This window comes from Melospiza melodia, chromosome 1 (assembly GCF_035770615.1).
Source record: "Melospiza melodia melodia isolate bMelMel2 chromosome 1, bMelMel2.pri, whole genome shotgun sequence".
In the NCBI taxonomy this organism is placed as follows: domain Eukaryota; kingdom Metazoa; phylum Chordata; class Aves; order Passeriformes; family Passerellidae; genus Melospiza; species Melospiza melodia.
Genome location: NC_086194.1, coordinates 140389118 through 140414902, shown reverse-complemented (window position 1 = coordinate 140414902; position 25785 = coordinate 140389118). Strand labels below are relative to the sequence as shown.

General features: G+C 39.1%; 1 protein-coding gene across 1 annotated transcript in view; it reads left to right on the top strand.

Moving 5' to 3' along the window:
• Window positions 1–25785, top strand: part of SLCO5A1 (solute carrier organic anion transporter family member 5A1) — a 72727-nt gene that overhangs the window by 7120 nt on the left and 39822 nt on the right. Inside the window, exon 2 of the mRNA XM_063170126.1 lies at window positions 25506–25638. Coding sequence (XP_063026196.1) covers window positions 25506–25638 — 133 coding nt within the window. The remainder of the gene's footprint in view (window positions 1–25505; window positions 25639–25785) is intronic.

Genomic DNA, 25785 nt, shown 5'->3' with positions numbered 1-25785 from the left:
ATCTTCACTTGCTCTGCCAGTGTCATGTCCCTTAGGGATGCTTTCTGCATCTCTCCAGTGGTGTCCTTGCCATGAGCTATGGCATTGTTCACAAGCAGCTGTATTGACAAAGCATCACTTCCAGTGACTGGCAAAATGCACTTTGTCCTTCTTAGGAGCAAGAAGAGACTTAGGCATATGCTTCCCTGATTCTCTTTCTCTTTGTATTAAAGGACAAAAACTGGGTTGGATCCAGGGTTCTGAAACTCACTGAATTCCCAGTGAGTTTCCCTTGCTTAGCATTTGTCAGAATGGTTAGCATTTTGTTTCTGAGGTTGACAGTGCCCTTTTCACCCTCTTGAGCTTGGGAACAGCGTTTTCTTGGAGAGCAGCTCCCTTCTCTGTCAAGCTCTGCTGCAGGCTGGTTTGTGCAGACAAGTGTCTCCACCTGCCGTGGTCCCGGAGCAGCTGGGAAACCTAGACATGAAAGTGGCCTTTAAGTAACAGCTTGTTTGTGGCTTTTGCCAGGAACTGAAGGCTTGGGATCCAGTGTCTGATTACCTGGGGGCTGGAAACTCTAGCTGTCTGCTGGATACCCTGGCTGTTTTCTAAAAGGTCACTGTAACTACTCCTGTTGCAGGTGGATTAGAGATGCTTTGTGTTTCATCCATTTTCCCTGAACTCTCATTCAGTGGCTGCCTCACCTGGGAGGACTTAATTGCTGTGAAAGTGCTTATGCAGTCAAAAGAGAGGAGGCTGGATTTCTCTGTGCTGTCATTCAGAAACACATGGGTTTCTGTCTTGGTTGTGCAGGAAATACAGGCAATTTTATAAATGAGTCTCAGCTTCTGTTTCATCCTGAAGGCCAGCAGCTAAAAATTCAGCTTTTTAAAGCAGACTAATGGAATTTATCCATAGTTTTTAAAAGAACAGAAAACTAACTAAATCATATTAAACTTTCATACTCTTTTTTTTTTTTAATTCTATGAAGTCTGTTTTACCCTGATAGCACTTTAAAAACCCTTGTTTCTTGTGAAGAATGAGCTCACTTTTCCTTTTTTGTTGTTTTTACATGCCTTTCCTATTTATTTTGAAAACAGTTGAGAAGCCACCGTGCAAAAATGGCACATATTTCAGCTGGTTCCCTCTGGCAGCTTTTGCCACTCTTGACTGAAAGGTCAGAGTAAGCACTAGCTCTGACTTGGCTGCTGATGGATGGGGCAGTGCCACATGAACTCTGAGGGCAGGACAAGCTGGTCACCTGTCTTCCTGTGAATTGTCACCAGAGCTGTCAGAATTTCAGCTCCCAAGTCCAAGGGTGTCTCTGCAACCCCCTCAGCAGCTGCAGGGATGCTGGGACTTACTAGGGCTGTAATGGGAAAGCTCTGAAATGGCACAGTTGGAAGAGGGAGCAGACTGTTGGCTTTCTGATTGCTGGTGTCCATGCTTTTATTCAAGCACCGTGGTCCTTTCACCTCACCTCAGTTGGACAATCTGGGCACATGGGCTGGAGCTAGCAAATTCGTGACAGAGACAGCTCTGCAGTGCACATGCAGGTTGATTTCACCTGAGTCAGCCAAATCTATACTCCAACTCTTTTCAAGTGCCCAGAAAAAAATAGGACGTTTCCTGTGATAGGAACAAATATATCCCTGCTCAGCAGTGTGGAGATGTATGGGCTCTGTCCTGCTCTGCTGCTGAACAGTTTGGGCATCTGTTGTGCTGTCACAAGGCCAGAAATTTAGACACTGCCAGCATTAACAAGAGAGCTAAGGAACCTGGGGCTTTCACTGCTCTTTTTTGCCCCAAGGAATTTGTTCTTACCTGAGAAATCTGGAAGTGCAGACACAGAAATTCGAGTGTTATTTTATGATGCCATTAGACCCGATAATCTAATCAGAAAATATTAACTCTCATGTAAGTAAAAAGTTTACTTGGCAGCAAAGACAAATTTATACCAGTGAAAAACATCATGCTCTGGTATGAATTACATTTTGTGGTGAGTTTGAAGGAGATCCAGTCAGAAAAAAAAAAACAGGTTTATTTTTCCTTGTAATTTGAACAAGCAGGTAGATGAATTGTGTCACATGAAGTGCTTGTGAAGCAGTACTGCATGAACACTAATTGTATGCTCCTGTGCTGTTCATCTTTGATTATTTTCTCAAGTTTTAGTACAAGTTTCTTTTTAGCAGCTTGCTTCCTTTTCATCAGCTTGCCAGGATATTTTTTTAGTGCTTCCACTTCTTTCCTTGCTTATATTGACATTAACACTTTGCTTACATTGCCCCATGCACAGTAGGACCTCAATCTGGTGGTTGCCCTCTGCACCTTTTATCTTTGATGTTTACTGGATTAGAATGAAATCCTCAAGAGTGTCTCAGCAGTGATTTTCTTAAAATCCAGCTGCTCTGAAATCAGCTACCAACTCTTCAGTTTTTTGAGTTTAGCAAGCTTTTCTAAATTAGTGGCGCCTTTCCATATTTACCTGTTTCAGTCGACTTCTTCGAAGTGACAAAAATTAAATCCTGGCAGGGTTCCCCTGTGATAATGCCATTTTCTTTCTGTATTAGGCTATCCTCTAGAGTCAAAATATTTCAGCTAATGCACATATTAGCTGAGTATATCTTCTGCTACCTTGTGATTTACTCCACTGTTTGTCCTGGGTTTCTTCACAGCTGTTGACTTCAGGTGTTATGTAGGCACTGAAAGGTGCTGGTGTGCTTCTGAAGTGCTTTCAGTCACACCTTGGTTCCTTGTTCTCCTTTTTTCATTCTCTGATAAGATTAAAATCTGAATACCTGACCTCCCCAGAAGTAATTTCAAGTAATGCATTTTTGTAGATAATCCAAAGTAGACAGGGAAATAGCTGTGAGCTCTGCTGTGGTTGCTGCTAACCTGTGATGACTTAAACAGAATGTGTCAAGCAAGCCTCATGTGCATCTACAAATATCTAAAGGAAATATTCTGGAAAATGTTACCTGACATTGCTGTGTGTTAAGCTTTCCCTGTACTTGAAGAGAAATTACTGTATTCAGTTTAGCTGTTAACTCAGTAGATTTTGCTTTGTATAACAACTGAAAACACTACCTTTTCCATCAAAGGTTCCAAAGGAACCAGCTCATATGCTCAGAGGTTAAATCCATGTGAAATTCATAGCAGAATAACCTGTGTATGCTGGTTAGGTGGGAATTTGCAGCTGACAAAGCCCCAGGAAAAGTGAAGGAGAAGGGGAGGTTAAGTGTCAGCAGCATGGGGTGTCAGCGCTTCTCTCGTGTGTTGCAAGCCAGAATGGACCGGTCAGGAGGCACCTGCTAGGGACAGCAGCTGGAGCCCATAGGAAGGGCTGAGGATGCTGCTGTAAGTGTCTGTGGAGTACAGGAAAGTCCCTAACAAGGCTGGGGAGTTTTGGCAATGCAGAGAATGCAGGGAAGCTTTGCTTCTGCCATGCTTTTCTTCCTCACAGAACAGCATTTTCCACTTCTGCCCAAAGTGCCTCTCCATGCCATTCATTGGTACCTGCCATTTCAGTAGCTGGAGTTTAAAAAGTAGTAGCAAAATGCTCTTTCATTTTGTGAGTTTTTAATCTAAATTTATGTTTTCTGCCTGTTAATTCATCCCAGTGAGGGAAAAAGATTTAATGATGAGTGTAACCTTCTAGGATGCAAATAGCTTCAGTAATAATCCTCCTGTTTTAAAAAATGTAAAAAAAATGTTACATAATAATAGAGTCTGTAATTGTTGTAAATATGATGGGCAGTATATATCAACTTGATTTAATACAGCTGTCTAGTGACAGAAATAGTGAAGGTGTCCCTAGGGAATTTTTATAGTTGCAGGAGAAAATAGCACATGAGCTTTTTGAGTCTGCAGTATAGTAGTGCTGATGCACATCAATGTAGGCATTTATCTGGTAAGTTATATAATTGGCCTAAAATAAGAATTCTAAAAAACTGTTTCTTCTGCTAATAGCATGACCTAGGGAAAGAAGTGGGATTTTGGGGTTATCTGAAACAGGTAACTTAGTTTGTTGCCACACCTGCGTTGTGTTACTGGAGGAATATTGGTCCTGTTACACAATGAGAGTAAAAAGACTGAACTCAGCACTATATTGTCATAATAAAATGCCATGCTGTAAATAATTTTTCAAAAGCATAGCTGAGGACTGAGTTGATGCTTGAATGAAGAGCTGCATTCTAAATTATAGTTCCTAAGTAGCTGTTGCACTATTTTGATACACAGAAGTTATGTACAGTCGTTGACCTCAGTGACTGAACGGTTTAATGATGTTGTGATTATGATGGTGAGATAGAGCTGGCTGGTGTGAATTTCTTTGCTTGCAGAAGCGAAATAGGCCAAAGTATCCATGTGTTTACTCCTATCCATGGCTTCCCCAGAACCTCTGGGAGGAGGAAGATGAGCACTACTCAGAGTGTCCTCTGCATTTAGGAGTTCCTCTGTGACTCAGCCTGTGGAGAAGTTCTCCTCATAAGCTTTTGCTTCTTGTCTTGGTGTTTTTAGCAATTGATTTTTGCTTAGATGGGGTCATTTATTGTTCTTACTGACTTTGTGGTTAATTGCACTAGCTTTGGACACTCAGAAGCAAGGACACAGACAACAATAGGGATGCATGTGGCCTTGGAAAGCAAAATAAAAAGAGTGGTTAAGACTACTGCCCCCATGCATTTGTGATAATTAAAAGAAGATCAGCCTTCTATGAGAAATGAGGTAAAACTGATGGACTAATATTGGCCAGGCCAGCTAATGGGAAAGAACTTGAAAAGAGCTTTTAAGCCTGGTGAGTCAGAAGCCTTGGGTATATATATATGCCTTCTCATCTTCTATGAGTATAAGAGATTCAATTAACCCTAGAAAAATGGAGCAATATATGAACTAACATAATTTTAAGAGTTCCTACACTGTCATTAGAGCAGCTATTACTCCTTTCTATAGCTAATAATAAATTTTAAGTATTTGGCTAAGGTGAGAGAGTGTCTGTATCATCAGATAGATCTATAATTAACTTCCTTTCATGCTTATTCCCCTCTTCCTCATCCCCTGCATCCCCACATTCCAAATTTAAATCCTACTGAAAGAAGAGCTTACCATGTGTCTGTGCAGTGTCACGCTTTCAAGAAAACTATGTTTTTATTCTCAGATTTATATTGTGTGTTTATAAATACCTTGAGTATTACAGAGACTGAGGAGGGGATCTATCATGTGTTGCAGTTTTCAGGATATGTGAGAAATAACTTCCCTATGCCTAAGTTGGCATACTGAAATCTTTACTAACTGCTGGCCAAAGTTGACCATGTTCCTCTAGGAGGAGTAGATGTAACTGGTAGAGACAGTGAGAGGACTGATGAGTGCTTGTGGTAGAGGAGTTTGATAGCCATAAGGTTTATATTAGCAGGTGGGCATCCTACACTGAACCAGCTGCTTTTGGTTTGGATTGTGCCTGACAGGAAAAAATGGTGCAGTATATCAGGAATGTAGTACATTTCCCTTTTCTAGCTTAATAGGATGCTCAGATTAATTATTTTGTGGTCTGAGCATTAGGATCTCTCCACAGTACAACTGCAGGGCTAAGCAACTCTTCTAGTGCTGGATTTCACACAGTTTTCATGGTGTTTTTGAAGATATTGAGTGAATTAGTAGCATAGCATTAGAAAAGAAGGGTTGATGTAACCCTTGTGATTGTGTCAGAGAGCTACTGGGTGCTCTTAGGACTGCTGCCTGCTGCTTTTCTCTTGAATCAGGATAGAGAGTGTGAGGAGCAGCATGGTTATTTTTATATGCAGAGGGCCAAAGAACTATACAAGAATTCTGCTCTTAATTTAGTCTGTGTTGCACTCCTGTTAAAAAGACTTCTTTTTTTCCCCTAATTTTCTTGAGTAACAAAATGGTGTGGAGCTCAGGGAACTGACAGCTGGTGACTTTCTGATGTAGGAGAATTGACATGAAGAATATGTGTGGGTGTGATATAACCCCTTGGTGATGTGCTGTGTACTCTTGTTATACATTGTGCCAAAATAGACAGTAATCCTCTTATGAAGGATTGTCAAGTAAGTAATAATAGAGCACAAGTCAGTACCATCAGTTCCAAGATTTTTTTAATGAACATAATTGTTATTCATATCTCCTAGATTCTTTAGTACTTCTCTAAGTTCTTCTTCTAAGTCCTGCAAATGTTATGTTTTACAATAGTGATGTCAGCTGCTATCAAGACTTTCCTATTCATCTAATTGATGCTCTTGCTTTAAAAAGGCCACAGAGATTTTGAATTTTGTAATTCAGCTCATTTCCTAATGTGAAAACTTCAGATGAAGAAAAATTTGAAGATCATTTTGTCTGCATAAAGCATTTCCATTGTCTTACAAGGAGCCCTGAAAAGATCTGAAGCAATCAGAGTTACTGTCTGCAGGCTGTTCATCCCATTTAGAAGACATGAAGTTGGCTGCTCTGCAGCAGGGCAGACACGATAAGTTGTGCTGGAGGAGAGGAGCAATTAGCTCGACAGCAAGCACAGTCAGAGCAGGCAGGGAGGTCTGGAGGCGTTTAATTAATACTAATGCCTTTGTGCTTACAAGGACCAGCAGCTTACTGCTGCCTTGCTCTTGTGCTTCTCAAACCTGCTGTCTAATGAACATTAGATTTAGTAAAGCTTTCCAGAAAAGTTAATAAATCATGACTAACTGTGACACATTCCCCCTGAAGGTAATGAGGTACGCCTGATACTGAGTGGGAGCAGGGTCTGATCTGTAAAGCTTTTTCATTTTTAAACAGATAACAAGGCCTTTTGGGATTTTTGTTCTACATTTGTTTTAAGTAATCTGAAATAATGGGAAAGACATGTCATCTATTAAACAGTTTTCAAGTCACCAAACCAATTAGGGAGAAATAAACCTTTTTTTTTTTTTCCATTGTGAAAACAGTTTTGGGCAGGTATCATTTTTATTAATCTGAGTTTCATGGCAAAACTACTTCTGATGGAAAAGTGTTTAGTCACCAGTGTATACTTATTTGCATAGCTTTTCATTTTGAGATGCAATTTGCTATTTAATTCTCAATTTTTATTCATTTTAACTTCCATTCAATCATAGGTGGAAAATACAAGTAAAATCCCATTTGGTTGAAGGTCACTCTCTGTGTAACTCTTGCTTCTGTTTTATTCTAGTACCTCATTCAAGACATGCCTAGACTCCAGTATGCTGGAGAGGATTGCTTTTTCCATTTGCTCCTCATGAGAATACCAGCTCTGTGGCTTCAGGCTTACGTGTTTTTTATATTTATAAATGTTTCCCTAATGAGTTTCAGCAGTGTATGTTAATAAAAGGATGATCTCTATGATGATTTATTCTTTGTGCAGGAGCACCAACATAATCCAGTTTGAGTTGTAGTCTACAAACTTTAGTTTTGGTTAGATGTTGCCTGTGTTTAAATATCCCTGTGTCACCCCTTCTGTTAACGGTTATGTGTAGAAACAGCTTTATTATTCCATTTTGGTAGCAAACTTCCATATAACATTGCAGTTAATGCAGTGTTTTATCACACTAATTGCCTGTTAGTGCAGTTTTTGTGCAATTAAAGTATTCTTATTGCACATTATCGTATCACCCAAGACTTGCATAACAAGGTAATTAATCTATGCTATCTCCAAGGAATAAATGCAAAGTACTGGATGAGGGTCACAGCCTTTGATAATTATTTATGTTACAAGAAGAAAGCTGAACAGAAATGCTTGGATTTTCCTATTTTGATGGATTTTTAAGTGCATAGCTTTTGTCTCCTTCTGGGGCTCTCCAGCTGAACATTGTTACTGCTGAGGTAATAGCTTACATGGTACATAGAATCATGGAATCATCTCGATTGGAAAAGAAAGACCTTTAAGATCATTGAGTCCAGGCTTAGCTGAGCGTTGCAGTGCTAGTTTAGCGTTAACTTGAATTGGATCTGGATGCTGTTTTCCCTGAGGGCTGTCCCTGAGCTTTCATCAGCAGCAGATGTGTTTTGGTGTGATGTGCTGCCTGGAGAGGGTCTCTGACCGCACTGCTCCACTCCCTGTGCTGTGGGTGCCTGCTGCTGCCTTTCCCTGGTGCTGGCTTTGAGGATTGTGTGAGTGGCACCGAGCACACCTCCAGCTGCTGTGGCACGGCTGCCAGGCAGGTTCGTGCCCGGTCTGCAGCTCGTCTGTGTGCGCGGCTGTCCTGGGATGGAGCGGGGCAGTCACGGCAGCCAGAGAGCTGGTGGCTCTCAGAACCACCCAAGGCAGCACACACGGGGGTGAAATCCCACCCAGCATCTGAGCCACAGAAAGGCAGCTGCCACAAACACCTGCGTTTTTAACAACTGCCTGAAACTTTCATTCCTTTAGTCAGACACTTTCTTGAAAGCTGTCACAGAGGTGTTTAGCTGAATAGCTCATGTATTTTTATTATTTTGGAAGAGTGGCTTTTTCTTCAATGTCATATTTGGAACGATGACTTCCTCATTGCACATTTTTCAGTGGAATATTTTCTTCAGAGGTTTTTTTCCTCTCTATTATTGCGACCGTTTGAAACTCCCACACTGTAGCTAACAGTTACGTTATGCATTGATAAGCTTCTTACACACTTGCAAATACAAATTTTCAGGGTTTTGTTGTAATGAATTGTAATACATTATTCATAAACATGGTGCTTGTGTAGAATAGAAGCCAAATATAAAAGCCATTTGGTCTTACACAGTGTAAAGTATTGAAAATGAATGATAAAGTGATAAATGAAGAAAATATAATAGGGATTGGTCTCCCCTGATAATAGACATGCTGCCTTTCTTTCCTTTGCAGTAGGAGTTTCTCTCCCTGCATTTTGAACAGATAAGCAGACATCTCCCCAGGATGCTGCCAGATGTACCTTGTTCTCCCTTGCCTCAAACATTTCATTTTCTTTTCCTAAAACCAGGAGAATTTATATCCATGCTAAAGTGTTTGTAATCTGTTTTTGGATGATGAATCTGATCTAAAAAAAAAATAGCGTAGAATAACCTTTGAGATTTAGTGCTCTTCTTTCACTGAGTAGCACATAGGGAGATGGATGTTACAATCCAATAAGGTATTTATTCTGATTCCAAATACATTATTCTTACAATGAAAGGTCAAAGAATTTTCATTTAGAGATGGATAGAATAGGAAGACACAGTAATGCATTCTATTTTTTAGAAATAGAATGAAGGTGATCCTGCAGAAATGTTAGCTGAAGAAGCTCTGTGAAGCCACAAGGCAGGATACCACCACATATCAGTGCTAAGGGGAACCAGTGTTGAGCCCCACCAGTGGGGAAGGGCTTGTTTTCAAGCCTGGCTTTTCCTTCCCCTCAGAAATAAAGCTGATGAGTCTCTGCAAAGATCAGTATCTCCACTGTCACAGGGCTACCTGTGTGCGTGCTTTTAGCTTGGTTTTATTTTATTTATTATAAATGCAGGAGGGGGAGTAGCTCCAATCTTTTAAGATTAAGACTTGATTGTTTGGCCTTCCTTTATCTCCTCCCTGGCCACAGATACCTGAAGTTGTATTATTTGAGTGATGAAGTCCTTGACCTGAGGACCTCTGGGAAGCTGTGTGGTGGTGCCATGCCAGTGGAGGACTTTGGAAAGGAAATTAGACAAACCAGTCAATAGTAATAGCTAAAATAATTTAGAATCATTGCAAATGTTTTTTTTTTTTTCTTCCTAGAAGATCTCTACAGAAGTGAAAGCTGCCTATTTTTTCTTTTCTTTTGAGTGGAATAAAGTGGTAGCTGTAAACGTAGCACATAAAATGTATGACTCAGGTGAGCTTACTGAAAAGCTAAGTGCTAAATAGCTAATTACTATTCCACTAATCAGTGCTCCTATTTTCCATGTGAGAGTCTTCAGGATATTCCTGAAACTGGGCAATAAGGAGGAGAAGGCTGTTTTCTAATTTTGTTTATTCCTGTGGCAATCTGAAGACATTTCATTGCTTTCTGTGGGGTTTTTTCCCCTGTGTCAAGTCAAGGAGAACATGGTGTGATCTAAGCTTTTTACTTTTCTTTTAAAACTATGCCAGGTTTTTTTAGTACATCTTCTAAGTCAGTTCTATAATTGAAACATTACATATTTTCTGTGATTTTATGGAAACAAACAAAACTACTGTGTCAAAATATTTTCTCTATGGACATTTGTAAAGGTACAACAGAAATGAATGGATGTATTCACAAAAAATGGCTAGGAAAGGCAGTGTCCATCAGCTATGTGCTAAATATCCTGAAGGGAAAACCCTGGGGTAGTACCTCTGGGTTGTTCCTCCACTGGACAAGGAGATGCTTGCTGTTAGAGTTACCTACACAGTTTCACAGGTATGAAAGTGAGAAGTAACATTTTAGTTTGGCTGTTCAGCTGTGTTCACTAGCAACAAGTGTCTGATTCTGCTGCTGCATCTCTGCTGCTGTTGTCACTGCACTGTTTGGATCTTTCAGTTGCTGATCTTTTCCCAACAGGTTTAGTGTTTGAAAAGCATAATGCTGTGTTACTATCATTTGTGTGTTCTGAAAGAAACATTTGGCTGAGTGGTTTATTTTATGATTACCAGATGTTGATTTAAATGCGCTTGAACCAGCAAGAGCCTTGGTTCTGTAAGCATGTCTCTGGCTCAGAAAATCTCCACAAAGCACTTACAAAGTGATGGGCAAAGTAGCTATGGTGTTTGGGAGCACAAAAGGAGCAGCCATGATGTGTTTGAGAAGGGTTTACACAGTTTGGGGGTTAGAATTGGCCTCTAGGCAAGGACATGTTACTCTGGTGTGACATGTGGTGACCTTGGGCATGCAGCAGGTGAGCTGCTTGGTGGAAAAAGAAATTACCGTGAGAGATCTCAAAGCTGAATTTACTGTGCCCTGCTTTCAGTGTTTTGAGTCCTGTGTTCTGTGTATGAGCTGTGTACCATGATACACTTCATAAAAACACCTGAAGAACTTCACCTATGTAAGAGGTTACAGGAGATGAAGGTCTGTGTTTCTCAAAAGTTCTGCAAAGACCTTTTTAAACTTGTTTTGTTTTGTCTGAGCCATTGTGGTCTGAATATAGTGTCAACATGAATGGCAGAAGTAGACTTGGGATGTTTTTAAAAATTTTTTAGAGACTTGCAATGTGGATTAGGGATAGGCATGTGTCAGATACAATTATCTGCGTATGGATATGGATCATATGGATCCAAGTATGTTCTGTTAGCATATATAAATAATTTATACGACAGTTTTAGTTCAAGGCAATATGATAGAGAAATGTTTGTTCTTGAGGCAATTTTTCTATTGTGGATTGTGTTTTTATTTGCAGTTTGTTAGAAGCAAGTATGATTTAAACTGATTGAAAATTTGAAAGCCTTCTTGCTAGTGTTGTATTTGCTTCTTTTAACTTTCACATTATATGCCTCCTGTACAATGACAGCCAGTCATTGTACAAGAGACAAATGAGGCTTGCACTGCACCTTCAGATGAATGTGTTTAATAAAAGTTTGCAAGTGCTCTGTTGAAACTCTGTCTGCACTGTAAATTAATCTCATGACAGTATAGTTTCTTAAAATGATCACTACATTGGATAACAATTGCAGTCAGGTATAGCATGCAGTATAGAAATGTAGTACATGCTTTATATATGCTCTTTGGTGGAGTACTAGGTGTTTCAGTTTTTAGTGATGGACATTTTTATTTTTTGTCTATGAGCTGTAGGTTTCCACTTACGTTATGTTGGCAAATTCATCAGTATGAATCTGAACATGTAGTTAAGGATCCAACAGTGTGTGAAGACTTGTCTCTTCTGTCACATGTTGTAGAAAACTCCCAGAGAGTGGGAAGATGCCAGATCAATTTTCATTAGACTTGGAAAAGCTCTGACAGCAGCGGAGACCACTGGTAACACTTGCAATCATGGTTATTCCAAGCAACTCCAGTATTGTTCCTTGAGGACCTCCCTGTCAATCTCTCTCTCTCTCTGTCAGAATAATTTAATAACTGAGGTTAAAATTTCCCAAGGAGACTCAGGAAGTCAAGGGACCTGACTTTCTGTGAATTTCTGTGGGATTTAGGGCTCAAATTGAATTTTCTTTGCAAACATAAGATTAGAGTTTCAACAAATTGCCTTTTTTGTGATAAATTGATTGAAAGCTGTGATAGTTTGCAGATTGTGTGCATAAGTGTAATCTTCCAATTAAATCTCCTTAGTATAAATAACTGAAAGCATGTTCCCTGTGAGAATGGATGCAAATGGACAAAGATACTTAGAAAGAAAAGGTCCCTGAGCTGCTTGAGTGAGCAAAATCTGCATCAGGTAATAAGTTTGATTTTCATTGGTGCTTTATATGTTATTTCCTGAGCCTGCCTGAGCAGTGTCTGTGTGTCCGGTCGCAGCTCCAGGGCAGTTTCTCTGGGGTGTCCTTGCTCTTTGGTGCTCCCAGAGTCACCGTGGCAGACAGGGATGCCCAGGGGTGGCTCAGGACACCTCGAGGTTCCCTGGCTGCTGCAGCCACTGCTGAGGCCACCACCCCTGCTGGGACAATCTCTGCTGAATGCTCAGCTGATGCATCTGGGAAATGGCAAAGTGCAGAGGCCAGCTCTGCCCTTTTCTTGGCAGGGTAAGGCCTTGGGAGGTGTCTCAAGGCAGCACAGCCAGGAAAGGAAGGTAAAGAGGCTTCTTGTCTTTTGGCATCCTTCTTTGCCAAGGATGAGGTCTGCAAAATCTACTGTGTTAGAGATGAAAAGAGAATTGGTGGGATAATTTCATGCTTTATTGGGCCAGAAAGGACTGTTATGTTCATTTACTCTGACATCTGTGTTCAATCAGATTTCATTACAGTGTTATCCCTATCCAAAGCTCTATTTATATAAAACCATATAGCTTAAAACAAAGCACTCACATTTAGAGAGAATCTGCCATGTCCCTAGGAATATAATAGAGTTAACTATTTTGTTAAAAAAGTTACTGCCATGAGTGTGTCTAAAGTTGGCAGAAAGTCATTTCTATGTAGCCTCTAGCCACTGCATTTCTTATGTCTGTGAAAGCATCTTTTACTGTTGAAGAATAAAAATATGCTTCATAATCTGTTAATCTAGGTAATTGAGAAACAAAGCTGTCATGTCTAATTCTACTCACAGAAGAAAGAAAAAGCCAGAATGAATAATCATTTTTTAAAAAAATTGCAGACTAAATGAAAGGATATTGGCATTTTTCTCTAAAATATGTCAGCTGAATAATTCAATTACCTAATTAGTGAAAGTGACTTTAGCTGATTAGAAATTTTTCAGATTTTGTAAGTCAGCCATATATGGTGTTTTGAAATAATCTTGGAAAGATCCCTGTGATATAAATAGTTTTCTGTTGGAAATGCCAACACTGCAAGTTAGTAATACTTCTATATTTTATTAATATATCTTATTGGAACTGGGAATGAGCTGCAAATGGAGCTGTAAATCACAATGACAATTTATATCTTAAAAAGAAAGACAAATGTAACTATGATATTACCATTTGTAATAGGAGACTCTTTTGTTAGAGTGATTTTTTAAAGCCACACATGGTTTTTAAACTACACCTTTTAATAACACTGATAAAAATGTTCTGATGGTCTTGCTCTGACAAATTATGATACAATTTAATCTTGATTATAGAGGTATAGTGATTTAGGGTTTTTATGTAGAGAAAATTACTTGGTTTTGATCATGTTGAAATATTTAGCTTCCCCTAAATTTTTTTTGATCTTTATGTAGGACTACAGATTAGCATTTAAAAAATAATCTTTTTTGCTTGACTCAGAGACAAAACCAAACCAAGGCAAACTAACAAAACCAAACCAAAGCAAACCATGTAAAATATATTATTTAAAATGTCTAACTAAAATATTTTTGCAATTTTTATTTTATTATTGGCCCTACATGTCAATATCTACCTTTCCTCATGAGGCATAGGTTTGTTTCTTTCAGGACCTTAGTAAAGTGGTCTAAGGAAATATATTTGTAGCATCATATTTATTTATAGAATCAGTGTCTGTGGTAATTTTCTGTACAAAACAAAAATATAAATTAATTTCCTGCCTTTTGGTTTCTTACAAAACTGTGTTCACCTCTTTTTTCCGTGACTCTCTGTGATCTCCATTTCATTGTCTCTGATTTTCTCGAATATCTCTAACAATTCATGTCCCTTTATCAGATTTAGGAGGATCTTTTCAGGGATCTGCAGCAGCAGCTTGATGCTTCTGTGTCCTGTTTCATGGGGCTGTATCAAGAGTGTCAGGGTTGTTAGAGGACAATTTGTTTCTCCCTGGTGGGGCATTCATAGCTCCTTAACCATGAGGAGGGAAGTATTTGCTGGGACACTGCTTGATGACATTTCTCCATAGCTGGGATGAAGAGATTCAGTTTGGTGCTACAGCATGAAACTCTTTTGTCCCCAGGCAGAACATGGAGTTGCATGAGCTCTCATGTCTTGCGATCCCTCTGTGGAAAACAGAGGAGGGATCCTTACCCAGAACCGAAAACTGAAATTTTATTTCCAGAATCAAATATTTCACCATCATTTCAGCTTTGTGAAAGTGCCCAAACAATGTTGTTCCTATAAAGATAAAGACTGTATTTTGAAGCTTTGGAGATTTTCATAAAATAGTGGTGTTGTCCTTTAGCTAAAATAAATGGTCTCTGTTTATAACTGTTACACATGGATGTAAATGTTTTTCAGACTCTTTGACCTGTAATAATATATTCAATATTGTTTCAAATATGACTATACAGCTCTGCATTTCACTTTGCCAATTGCTGTTTAATATATTTTTATTGACGCTATTGCAGCTTTGAGCCTTTCTGAATGTAGCAAAATAATTTTTTAGCAATACAATAGATGTTAAAACTCACAGGGTCATCTGCAAATTGCTGGAATAACGGGCTTTCGCTTACAGGCAGATTTTGCGTCAGATATGAGTAATGAAGTGTAATTACTGTTGTTTCGGTTGAAAGATGAAAATGTAAGCGCAATTTACAAAGAAAATAAGAAGAAATGCTGTGTGGCTTGCCCTTCTTTGCAGTCTATTAGCCAGAGGTAGTGAAGGGAAAAATGATCACCAACATTTTCAATAATTAACCTATGCCTCCTAGGCAGAAACCAATTTTTGAAAGGAAATTAATTCTGAGGGAATTTGATTGAAATAATTTACCCCTTTACTTCTTTGTTCTGTTTTCTTGCTGGTGGGACAAAGCAAAAGTGAATAAAATAGATATATAAATGTGCTTGCTATCAGCACCTAATCTTCCCTTTTAGTAGATATTTGGTATCTTTCTGCTCCTTCCTCACATTTTGTTTTTTAAGCACAAAGGAACTGGCTTTGAATAATGATGAAGTATAAAAGAATTCATGTCAAACCTGCCTCTGAAAAACAGGTATTTGTGTGCCATTAGCTGGTTTGTGCACAATAAAAGCCACATCCATAGACACTGGGTATTTAGTGTATATAGATTTTTTCTAAGGAATTAGTACTTATTCCTGGTTCTTCTGATGGTTCATGATGGCATACTCTTAACATCTGGTTCTGTGCCTGGTAAATTTCACTGGGCTCTTCCCTGCTTTTCCTCTGGGAGGGGATGTATTCTCCCAGCTCAGAGAGATGAGAAGACCTGTTACCTTGTACTCTTAGACTACCTGAATATGATGTAAAACAAATAAAAAACAAATCATAGTACAAAAACTCTGAAATACTCTTCTGGTCTAGGTTCTACTGGCCTTGAAGCTATGAACCTTTTAATCTGTAATTTTAAGTTTGATCTTTTTTTTTCCTCATTTTCTTATTTGGGATCTGCCTGTTGAGGTCCACTTGAAGGCCAAATCTCAGCTTTCACAGTTTGATATTTGAAGAAAAGGGGATGACATGCGAGTGAACAATCCTGCCCACTCTAGTGTAGTTAGAAATAATGCTAAAGACATGAAAATATGTTTTAAGAAGCTGAGATCAACACAGTCTATAAGCACATGCCTGGGGATAATCCCTAGTGAAAATTAAATGTGTATATGTAACCTCACCTGCCAAACCATTAAAAAACCCCCAAAGCCAAGCAATTAAAAGGCAGAGATCAGATATTTGCATTTGACATGACCTCATGGAAAGAATGCCGGTGAGTCAAGAGGCTGCTTTAGTATCTTAAAGATAGCCAACAGCTTCAGTGTCCTCTTAGTAGGAACACCACTGAGTGTTAGTGCAGAAGTGCCAAATCCTGCCTGCTTCAAGAGAGGAGTCACAGTGGTTCAAGAATACTCTTAATGTGAATGTTAAATTCATGACTGTGGATTTAGCTCTCAGTGTTTGAATTAATGGGAAATAATACAGTGAAATTACCTAACCAGTTATTAATTATTATCTAACCAGTTATTGGTTAAAGGCTTTAAAAATAATTTAGAGTAGTAGCTTGCTTACAATGTAGTTAATAATAGTTATATTCAGTAGATAATTTTCTGTATGGAAGTGGGCACTACTTCTATGACATTTCATTGTTTCATTCTTTGGAGTAATCAGAACTTTGGGATGCTGACAGACCAAGAATTCAGAAGGGACCAAGGAGTTACTCAGTAGGTGTTAACACAAATGGTCAATGTCTCTGTCTAGTTGCCTTACTATTCACAAAAGAAAACATTTTTTAAGAAACATGCTCTTTTGAAAACTCACAGTTTGGGAATTCATGCCTAGTCAACCTCTTAGGATATGTTACCTCGTGTTAATAACGCAACATGCCACCATAAATGTAAAGAGCTTGAAGATGTGCAGTGTTTTTGAGAGCCGATTTCCAGAAAGTAAAAGCCAAGAGCAGAGCTGTGCCTTCTGTTGCATCTCTTCTGACATTCTGACTCTGTTCAGCACAAGTTGTGTGTGCATCTGTCTGAGACCTAAAATTCAATAAAAGTACTTTTCCATATCAAAAAAGACACTTCTATTTAAAGAAAACCCCAAACATCTATTTAGGTTACCAATGCCTTTGACTTCATGGAGAGAATATCAGGACATCTTCGTTTTCAGTTTAGGTTCTGATCATGCAAGTATAGATGCATATATCTTTGGTCATGCAAACAATTCACTTGGGACTATCCATATGCTTGAAGTTAATTATATGTGCTTTTAGAATATCACCAGAAGATTCTTGTGTTAGATTTGGTTTTAGAACTTTTTAAGCTGATAAAATTTCATTTGCTTAATTATCTGATATAAGAATTTCTTTCTACGTGGTGTCTAAATTAAGTTAGGAAATTGCACTCAGAAATTGCAGCCATTTTCACTAATCTTTTTCAACAGATGTTTTCATATTTGTTTGCTAACCACAAGTCATTCTTGGTAATATTATCAGCAAATGTTTATTTATAGGTGACTATAAAGAGAGAAAAGGCAGATTTGATGAAAACTCCCAAGTAATATTTGTGTGTTCCAAGCAAAACAGCTGTCTTTAAAGAATGGGACAGTCTCCAGTTGCTCCTGGAATTTCTACTTCCACAGTTCTTAGGTTTTAGGAATAAAGAAATAAAGACTCTCATTTTAAGCACTGGAGTAATTTTCCTTGGGGCAATCATTTCTTTAGCCAAGTATCTGTAAGGCTGAAATACCATGGTGCAAGTGTAAGCTTTTCTTCTTTGGTATTTTCAGTGTTTTTGGATTTTAGATTGGATGCACACACCTGTGGATGTAACCAAAGGACAAGTACTGAGTCTGTGAAATTTTAGTGTAAGTTGAATTGCTTTGTAGCCACTGTGGCTCTGCAGCATAGCAGTGACTTGGAGCAGCACTGCAATGTATACAAGAAGTACAGATTGGGACAGACAGCCTATTTTAGTTTGTTTTCCTTAGGCTTGCTTTCCTGGGTTTTTACAGATACAGTAGAATTGGATCCAGTGAAAATGATTATAATGTTTTGGAACATGACCACAAATGGTGAATACAAAGTGTGAAGCACCATAACTGTTTAAATCAGGGAATGATACCTCTTTTAATACAAATTATATCTTAGTAATAAAGCTGTAAGAGAAAAGTAAAAATCTGGTGCTTTTCATCTGGTGTTGGCAAGTCACTTAAATAAAATTGAAACATATTTTATTTAATTTAACTTCCAGCATTTTTAAATGGAGTGGTAAGCTAAACCATTAATTTTCTCTTCCATGGTAGGCATGTAAATTTTGCTTTAATTATGTTTCTCTATAAATTTGTCTTCCAGATCTGTGGAATCTGCTTGTTAAAACAGTGACAAATATATTCTATACAAAGATCAAGAGAGGCTACTGAAGTAGTTTTGTTGCTCTGTTTATTGTTTTGAGTAGAACACTGGATCTGAGAGACTATTAAAGTCATGTAACACTAATGCATTTTGAAAGGAAGTGATTTAAAGATGTGAACTGGACATTATTATCTGAGCTGCAGTAATGCTCAAAGCATTGTTTTTTCCTGAGCAAATAACCACATTAAAGAAGGAATCCTAAAGCATGTATAGATTTGTTTGATTGTGCGTTTGTGATGAAAAGAAGGAAGTGAACCGGTTTCCTGACTAAAAAGCTTTTGAGAAATCTGCCTGGCTTCTGCTCACATCTCAGTTTTGTGTCCTCAGGCTAAAAAGAGTAGTTAAACCTTCTGTTTTGGGATAGCTTCTGTGTAGTGAAATTAGACAGAATGAGGTAAATACACCTTTATGAAAGGGAGCAATGTTTCTTTGAAAGCTCCTTTATGCTTGATCCTTGCTATCCCATAACAGTGCTGTGACACGAGAGAAACAGGGGAGAGCTGGGACCTGTTCCCCTTTGAAACCTCTGTCTATCAGCTTTGCTCTGTGTAGAAATCAAAACCTGCTCTATACCCTAGAGAAATAACAGTGCTGCTCATTCTCCAGTGACAGCACAGTGCAGCTGTCCAAGGAAATGTCTGCTGGTGGCACTGGAGAGGATGCTATGGTGCCACAGCATGGTGGTGCTTCTCTTGCTTGCAAAATTCCAGGTGGTAACCCTGCAACTGTTTTTTTAACCTATAGCCCTTTAAATTTCTTGGCACATAAATACTCAAGATTGTATAAAGATCATCCTGTACTTCTGTTAAAGCTCAGTCCTCAGATTGTAAACAAGTAATCTGTAACACAGGGCTTTCCTTGCAAATTCATATGAATGTTTTCTTTTGGTGTTCTCTTTATTCTTCTTTGTGCTGTTCTTTCATGAGAGTGTTGTTCAGCCGGTTAGAAAACTGAATTACTGCTTCAATTAAGTAAATTACACTTCTGGATTTACTAGCCTACTTCACAACTCTAGTGGATTGATTTTGTCTTTTGCATCTCTGTTTTCCAATTAATACCCTCATGCTAATGACAGTTAAGATTTTGGAGTAAAAACTTGAAATCTACAGATATAAAAGGATTATGATTCTATAACCTAAAAAGTATCCTACAAAATCTATTACACTTTTCTGTTGTTACTCTACTATTCTGACAGTAGCAAACATTCATATACATAATTGTATGCAAATATAGAATATGCCTTCAGAATACACCCTGTAGCTTTTGCAGGATTTTGCAAATTCTAAACTTCCATTGAAAACAGAATAAAGGTCAAATTCTGCTTGTCTTACACATGTATGAAATGAACAGTTGTACTATGGTGATATGCTGCCAAGATTTGGACAATGGGGTCTTTCAGAAATGTTCCTCCTCCTCCAGTGATAAACTCTGTGTGGTGACATGTGTGTGCACACAGAGGAGATGAAAGGGACTGAGCATTATATGCCTTTGTTTTTACTTTTTTAAGCAAAGTGTGTTTTTAGAACCCAGAAGCCAACCTGTTGTAACTCACTAATTTTCTGTTTGTTTCTGTTCATCACAAAAAGTGACTTGTGACTTTAATTGTTACTAGCATGACTAATGTAAAGAGGCAAAGTCAGACGGTTCACAAATGCATTTGAGGGTGCCACAGGGACATGTGCTATATATTCCCATATACAGTGCCTACTGAAGATGTCTTTTGGTGTGATAAGAAGAGGAAAAGGACATTCACAGTATTTTTATAACCTCTGTCCCATTGAATAAATTAGGTAGTGTAGGTAGATTACAAAAAAAATCTTTGGCAACAAAGTTTTTTCATGCACTTGATGTGAACCCAGATTTTGAGACCCACAAAGAATTCAGCTCATCTTACTGTAGTCAAAAAGAGAGTGCTGCAGTAGGCTGTATGTAAAGCTTTCTCCTGTTGAAGAAGAATCTCTATGAACAAAGCAACAAACAATGTAATAATTATGTCAAACATTGTCAGAATGGCAGCATTCATTGCAGCATGTCCCAGGATAGCTTTTCTGTGGTAAAGAATGACATTGTTTAATCTTATTTCAGGTGGATAGGTAAATTCCTGATGTAAGTCGGTTACTAATTCTCTGACTCCCCTTTTCTCTGCCATCCAGCATCTTAGCTGTGATGGCAGTTTATGGCTGAGCCTGGCTAGCCACAGCCAGCTGTGGTTTGGAAACTAGACCACCTTGCTAGTATGGTACAGAGCCTGAGATATGCCATGCTGAGGACATACTTTGTGAGGCAGTGAAGCTCCTGCAGTACAAAGCTTCAAGGAATTAAAGTTGCCATGGCTAGATATCTTGGGGGGAAATGGTCACTTAACTAACTCTCTCCACACCAGGATATTTTTACTTATCTACAGTTTGTGTCAGAGGTAGAACTATGATCTGAAAGACCAGATTTGGGAGGGCTGGGAAAGGCTGTCCCTCATCAGTGAAGAGAAAGTACACCCAGAGGAAGATATGTGCTTGGTAATGGAAACTCTTAACTACAACACCAAGATCTTTGGAGAAGAGGGAGACTTTTAAAGAATCCTCAAGGTCTTTGGTCTTTGAAATTGTCTTGTTTAAAGGCCATGTAATTTTAGTAAACCAACCTGTGCTTTCCTCTGGAGACTTAGAATCCTGCATGACAGCAGCAGCAGCATGCTACAACAGGCTTCTGGGGAGAGCTTTTGCTAGGTCCAGTCTAAGCTGGTTGTGTGAATGTCATGAGTAGTTCTCAGATGGCTCTAAGTCACCCTGAGATCAGCTCTGTTGGTTAGAGCATGGTGCTGTTAATGCCAAGGTCATGGATTTGATCCCAGTGCTGGCCGTTCACTTAGGAACACGGGTGGCTTCTAGCTCAGAATATTCTGTGGTTCTGTGAAGTTGGGCAGGAGTGGGTGACCTGCAGATGTGCTTTCCTAGAGAGAGCAATGTTCCCACAGAACTGTGATACAACTTGTCAGCATTCAACATGTGTGGCTAATGCAGGAATTCAGAGGATGCAATCTGAATTCCAGTGCAACCCAATCAGAAGAGATTCAGATTGATGCTGTAGCCCATATGTCTGTATTAACAATGGTTTCCTCCTTTTATCTGTTGAAGATGATTTGTGGTTTGGAGTAGAGCTTTTAACTCATGGAATGTACACCACTTCTGTTTTATCATGGGAAAGGATATATCAATGCTATTTTGCAACATAGCTCTTTGTGACGTAGGAATAGTAAGGCGGCTTGCAAATCTAAGCACCAGTCAAGCCTATGGCTATGAGGTTATAAGACAAATGCTGGATTTCCTTAGGTGCAGTTTTAAAAAATTGTCTGGATAGTCTGTGCCCTGCCTCAGCATCACAGTTCTCCAGCATGTCCCTTGATAAAAATGTTTGTTACTTCCATTTGAAAGGTCTTGGCTGTTACATCTGTGCAACTCCCTAAATCAAGATCCCAGATCCTGAAGAGGGAGGACCAAAAAGAGTTAGCTGAAATCCCTGGCAGAAGGCTGAAAGGAGGATGCTTATGCATCATCTACATGTTTTTGAACCTTTTTCATCCAAAATCTGGAGACCTTCTAGTGTTCTGAGGGGAAAAAATTCTGAAACTATTCTCCATAAGAATTTTTATTTGTGAAGCAGGTACAATTTTGATGATACCCTAATTGAATCTGTTTCCAGTTTAGTTTCCTTCCTATATCATCCAGTAATCCTGGTGGCCTACTTGGGAATCAAAAACGTCTTTATTCCTGAATATAGCTGTGAGGGCTGTGACCAGAATTTTAAGGGTCCAGGACCCCTGAGTAGCGTGCCAAGGTGACTTATGGAGTTGGTTTGCCCTTCACTTGCACTGCAAGGTTTGAAAGTTTGGGGCAGATTCTTTCAAGTACCTAATTTTGAAATACTGAAATGTTATGCTTGCCATGCTCTGTTTAGTCTCAATTATAAGTGTAAATCAGTTTCTTGCACTTGGTGTCCAATTTCTGATAGTGACCATTATTAGATGCTGAAAAAGATGCTGTATCTTAAAATGGCAATTTTACAAACTTACCTTCTGCCATTCACCAGGAGTGTGGGGGCTCTGTGTTTTCTGAAAGACTCAGAAAGTGATATTTTGCCTGTAAGTTACAGTAAAAACAAAGCATCTTGAAGCCTGAACAGCATATAGTACTTTTAAAATCGTCAACAGGATTTCTTCCTCTAAAGCAGAACAGTGTACAATGTTACTTTTATCTTTATTGTGCAATGTTTCTGCTTACAAGGAAAATCCTCTGAAGTTTCCAGGTGTACAAAATACTCTGTTTGGGTAGTGATCTGAAACATAAGCAGTTGCTGCATTTTGCTGCTTTCAGTGGTGGGACTAAAGCTGAATTAATGCAGTATAAGTATTTTTTCTGAATACCAAAGTGAATGGATTAGGTCAGTCTTTTACTCCCTTTGTGTTTCCTCTCTAAAGATTTTAGAGATCTGAGTTTGCTGTAGTTGTCTGAAACAATTTTCCAAGGAAACATTTGTAGGACAAAATTTATTACTGTTTGTGGGAGTGTGAAGATAGTTTTTTGTTTATTGGGGTTTTTTTTCCTCCTCATGATGTGAATTTTAGCAAATAACAGTTACTGTGGGATTTATCTAACCACTTGCTGCTAAGGAGCAGAGTTTCAATGTCTGATGGAGCATTTTAGGCATACAGAGAATTGTTTACAATCAATCAGTAGGGAACATGGCTGGAATAAATTTAAATAGTGAACAGAGTTCTGAAAACCATTATGTGAAAAGGACTTCAGCAAAATCTCGTTATTCAAAATTTCAGTTTCATAAAAACCAAAAATGTGTTTGCAAAAAAAAGACTTTAAAGTGATAAAACTATAATCAGTTTGTGGTCTGGCAGCATTTTTTAGTATAGGCAGTTTTACCTTTTGTGGTGGCTTCTGTGATTTTTTTCACTGCAATAAGGTTCTGTTTTTGCTTGCGAGAATGCTGCTTTTCTTCCTTCTCTTATTTCAAAGCATAAGATGGAAATGTGCAAGTTATTTTGTTGTAATCAGGCAGATTTTGTGATCCCTTTTTGCTTATTTTATCCTTGAGATATAACTTGCTGTAACAGGTAACATGGAAACTCAAGCTTTAATAACTTAGTTGTGCTTCTTCAGCTGTTTCAGTCTGGGATTCAGCATGTCTGATTGAGGATGGGACCAGAAAGAATGGAGTCTGGATATTCCTGTTGTGGACAGAGACTGGTCCAGTAACCATCTGGACCTAGAGAGAGAGTTACAGAGAATTAGATAATCAATTCTTTCCTGTGCTGCTAGAGGATCTGCAGCAGCTGAGCAGGTGTTGCTGTGCTGGAGCCTGAGTTTCGGTGATACAAGATACATGGGCAGAGAGCAGAGACCAACCCTTCCACCCCCCTGCCTTTTTTACTTACAGCCAGACCGTATGGGAAGCGGGGCAGAAGCATCTTAGAAGGAATGGGTACCACAGGATGTATTAAGGAAGGAAAGAGATATTGTAGGGGAATGGAATGGAGTGGAATAGAACAGAACATTTCAGTTGGAAGGGAACTACAATGATTATTTCATCCAACTGCCTGACTGCTTCAGGGCTGACCAGAAACTAAAACCTGTTACTAAGGGCATTGTCCAAATGCCTCTTAAACACACTGATAACTCTGGCACCTCCCTAGAAACCTTCATGGGTGTTTGACCTCCCTCTTCATAAGGAAATAATTCCTGAAATCCAATGTAAAGCTCCTCTGGTGAAGCTTTGAACCATTGCCATGTGTCCTGTCACTGGATGCCAGAGAGAAAAGGTTCAGCGAGTAAAGATCCCCTCCTCAGGAAACTGTAGAGCAATGAGGTTGCCCTGAGGCCTCCTTTTCTCCAAACTAGACAAGCCCAAATCCTTAGCTGCTCCTCACAGGTCATTCCTTCACCAGCTTTGCTGCTCTTATCTGGACCCACTCAAGGACCTTCATGTCCTTCTTAAATTGTGGTGCCCAGAACGGCACACAGTGCTCGAGGTGAGGCTGCACCAGTGCCCTACACAGTGGGACAGTCACCTTTCCTGAGCAGCCGGTGGTTCTGTATTTGATGCACCCCAGGATGGGCTTTGTCCTGTTGGCTTCCAGGCCATGCTGCTGATTCTTGCTGTGCCTGCTGCCAGCCAGCACCTCCAGATCCATTTCTGCAGAGAGGCTCTCCAGCCACTCCTCTCCCCGTTTATACTTTTGCTTGATATTAGTCTGTCCCAGCTGCAGAATCTGGTGTTTTGACATGTTAGACTTCATGCCATCGATCACTGTCCAGTGTTCCAGTCTGTGTAGATCCCTCTGCAAAGCCTCTTGTCCCTCCAAAGAGTCAGCAGCACCTCTGAGTTTGGGATCATCAGCAAATGTGCTAATGGTGGATTCAACCCTCCCTGCAGGTTTTTGGTAAATGTTTTTGACCAGAACTGGCCCTAGAATTGATCACTGGGGAACACCACTGGTGACCAGTGGCCCCCTTGGAGCTCTGCCCTTCAGCCAGTTCTTCACCCAGCACAGCCTGCAGCCACTCCTCCCACAGCTGGACAAGTGCTGTGGGGGACAGTATCAAAAGTATTCCTAAAGTACAGAAAAACCACATTCATCACCTTTTCTTCATCTGTTGGGTGGGTGATCTTACCATAGAAAGATAACAAGTTAGTTAAATAGGACTTTCCTTTTGTGAACCTGTGTTCTGTCAATCTCTGAAATAGGAATATTTGATTTCTTAAAATGGACCATTCTTTTATAGACAATATTAGACTGATGGTAACTAAATTAGAATGTTGTACATTCTAATTTAGAATGCATATTCTCTTTGATTACAATTTTTATTCTTTGCTTTTCTGTTTCTCTACCATTAGTTAGATTTTTTAAAAATTTATATGTTAAATAATTTTGATTTGATTTAAAGAAAATGTTGCCAAATAGGAAAAATTTTATGCAAGTCAGGTATGCTTTCCATCCAGAATACCAAAATAATGTATACTTGCATAATTTGACTGAAAATGTACAGAAAGCAGTAATCTTCTTACTAATATGTCACTTAGGCAGAAGTTGCTGACTTGGTTGCAAAAAAGATTCCTTCGAGTTTTAGCGTGCAGAACTTCTTGTTTAAAGAAACATCATTTATTTTGTGATTTCATGTGTAAATAAATAATGAAACATTAATTTTGTTGATCTGTGACTCTGACCTTTTATTTCCTCAGCCATCATGTATGTAATGGGAGCACTTGGACCTGCAGCTGGATACTTATTAGGAGGACTCCTTATTGGTTTCTATGTTGATCCTAGGACAACTGTGTATATTGACCAGAGCGATCCCCGATTCATTGGGAACTGGTAAGGATCAAACATTTTTCAAAACTATTCTCTCAGCTGCCCATAGGGAATTAAGACAGGTTGGAAGACTTTATCCCTTGAGGATTTGTTTATGGTTGTAGAAGGAGGCTGAGGAAGATGTTTCTGTTGATTACTACACACTAGCCT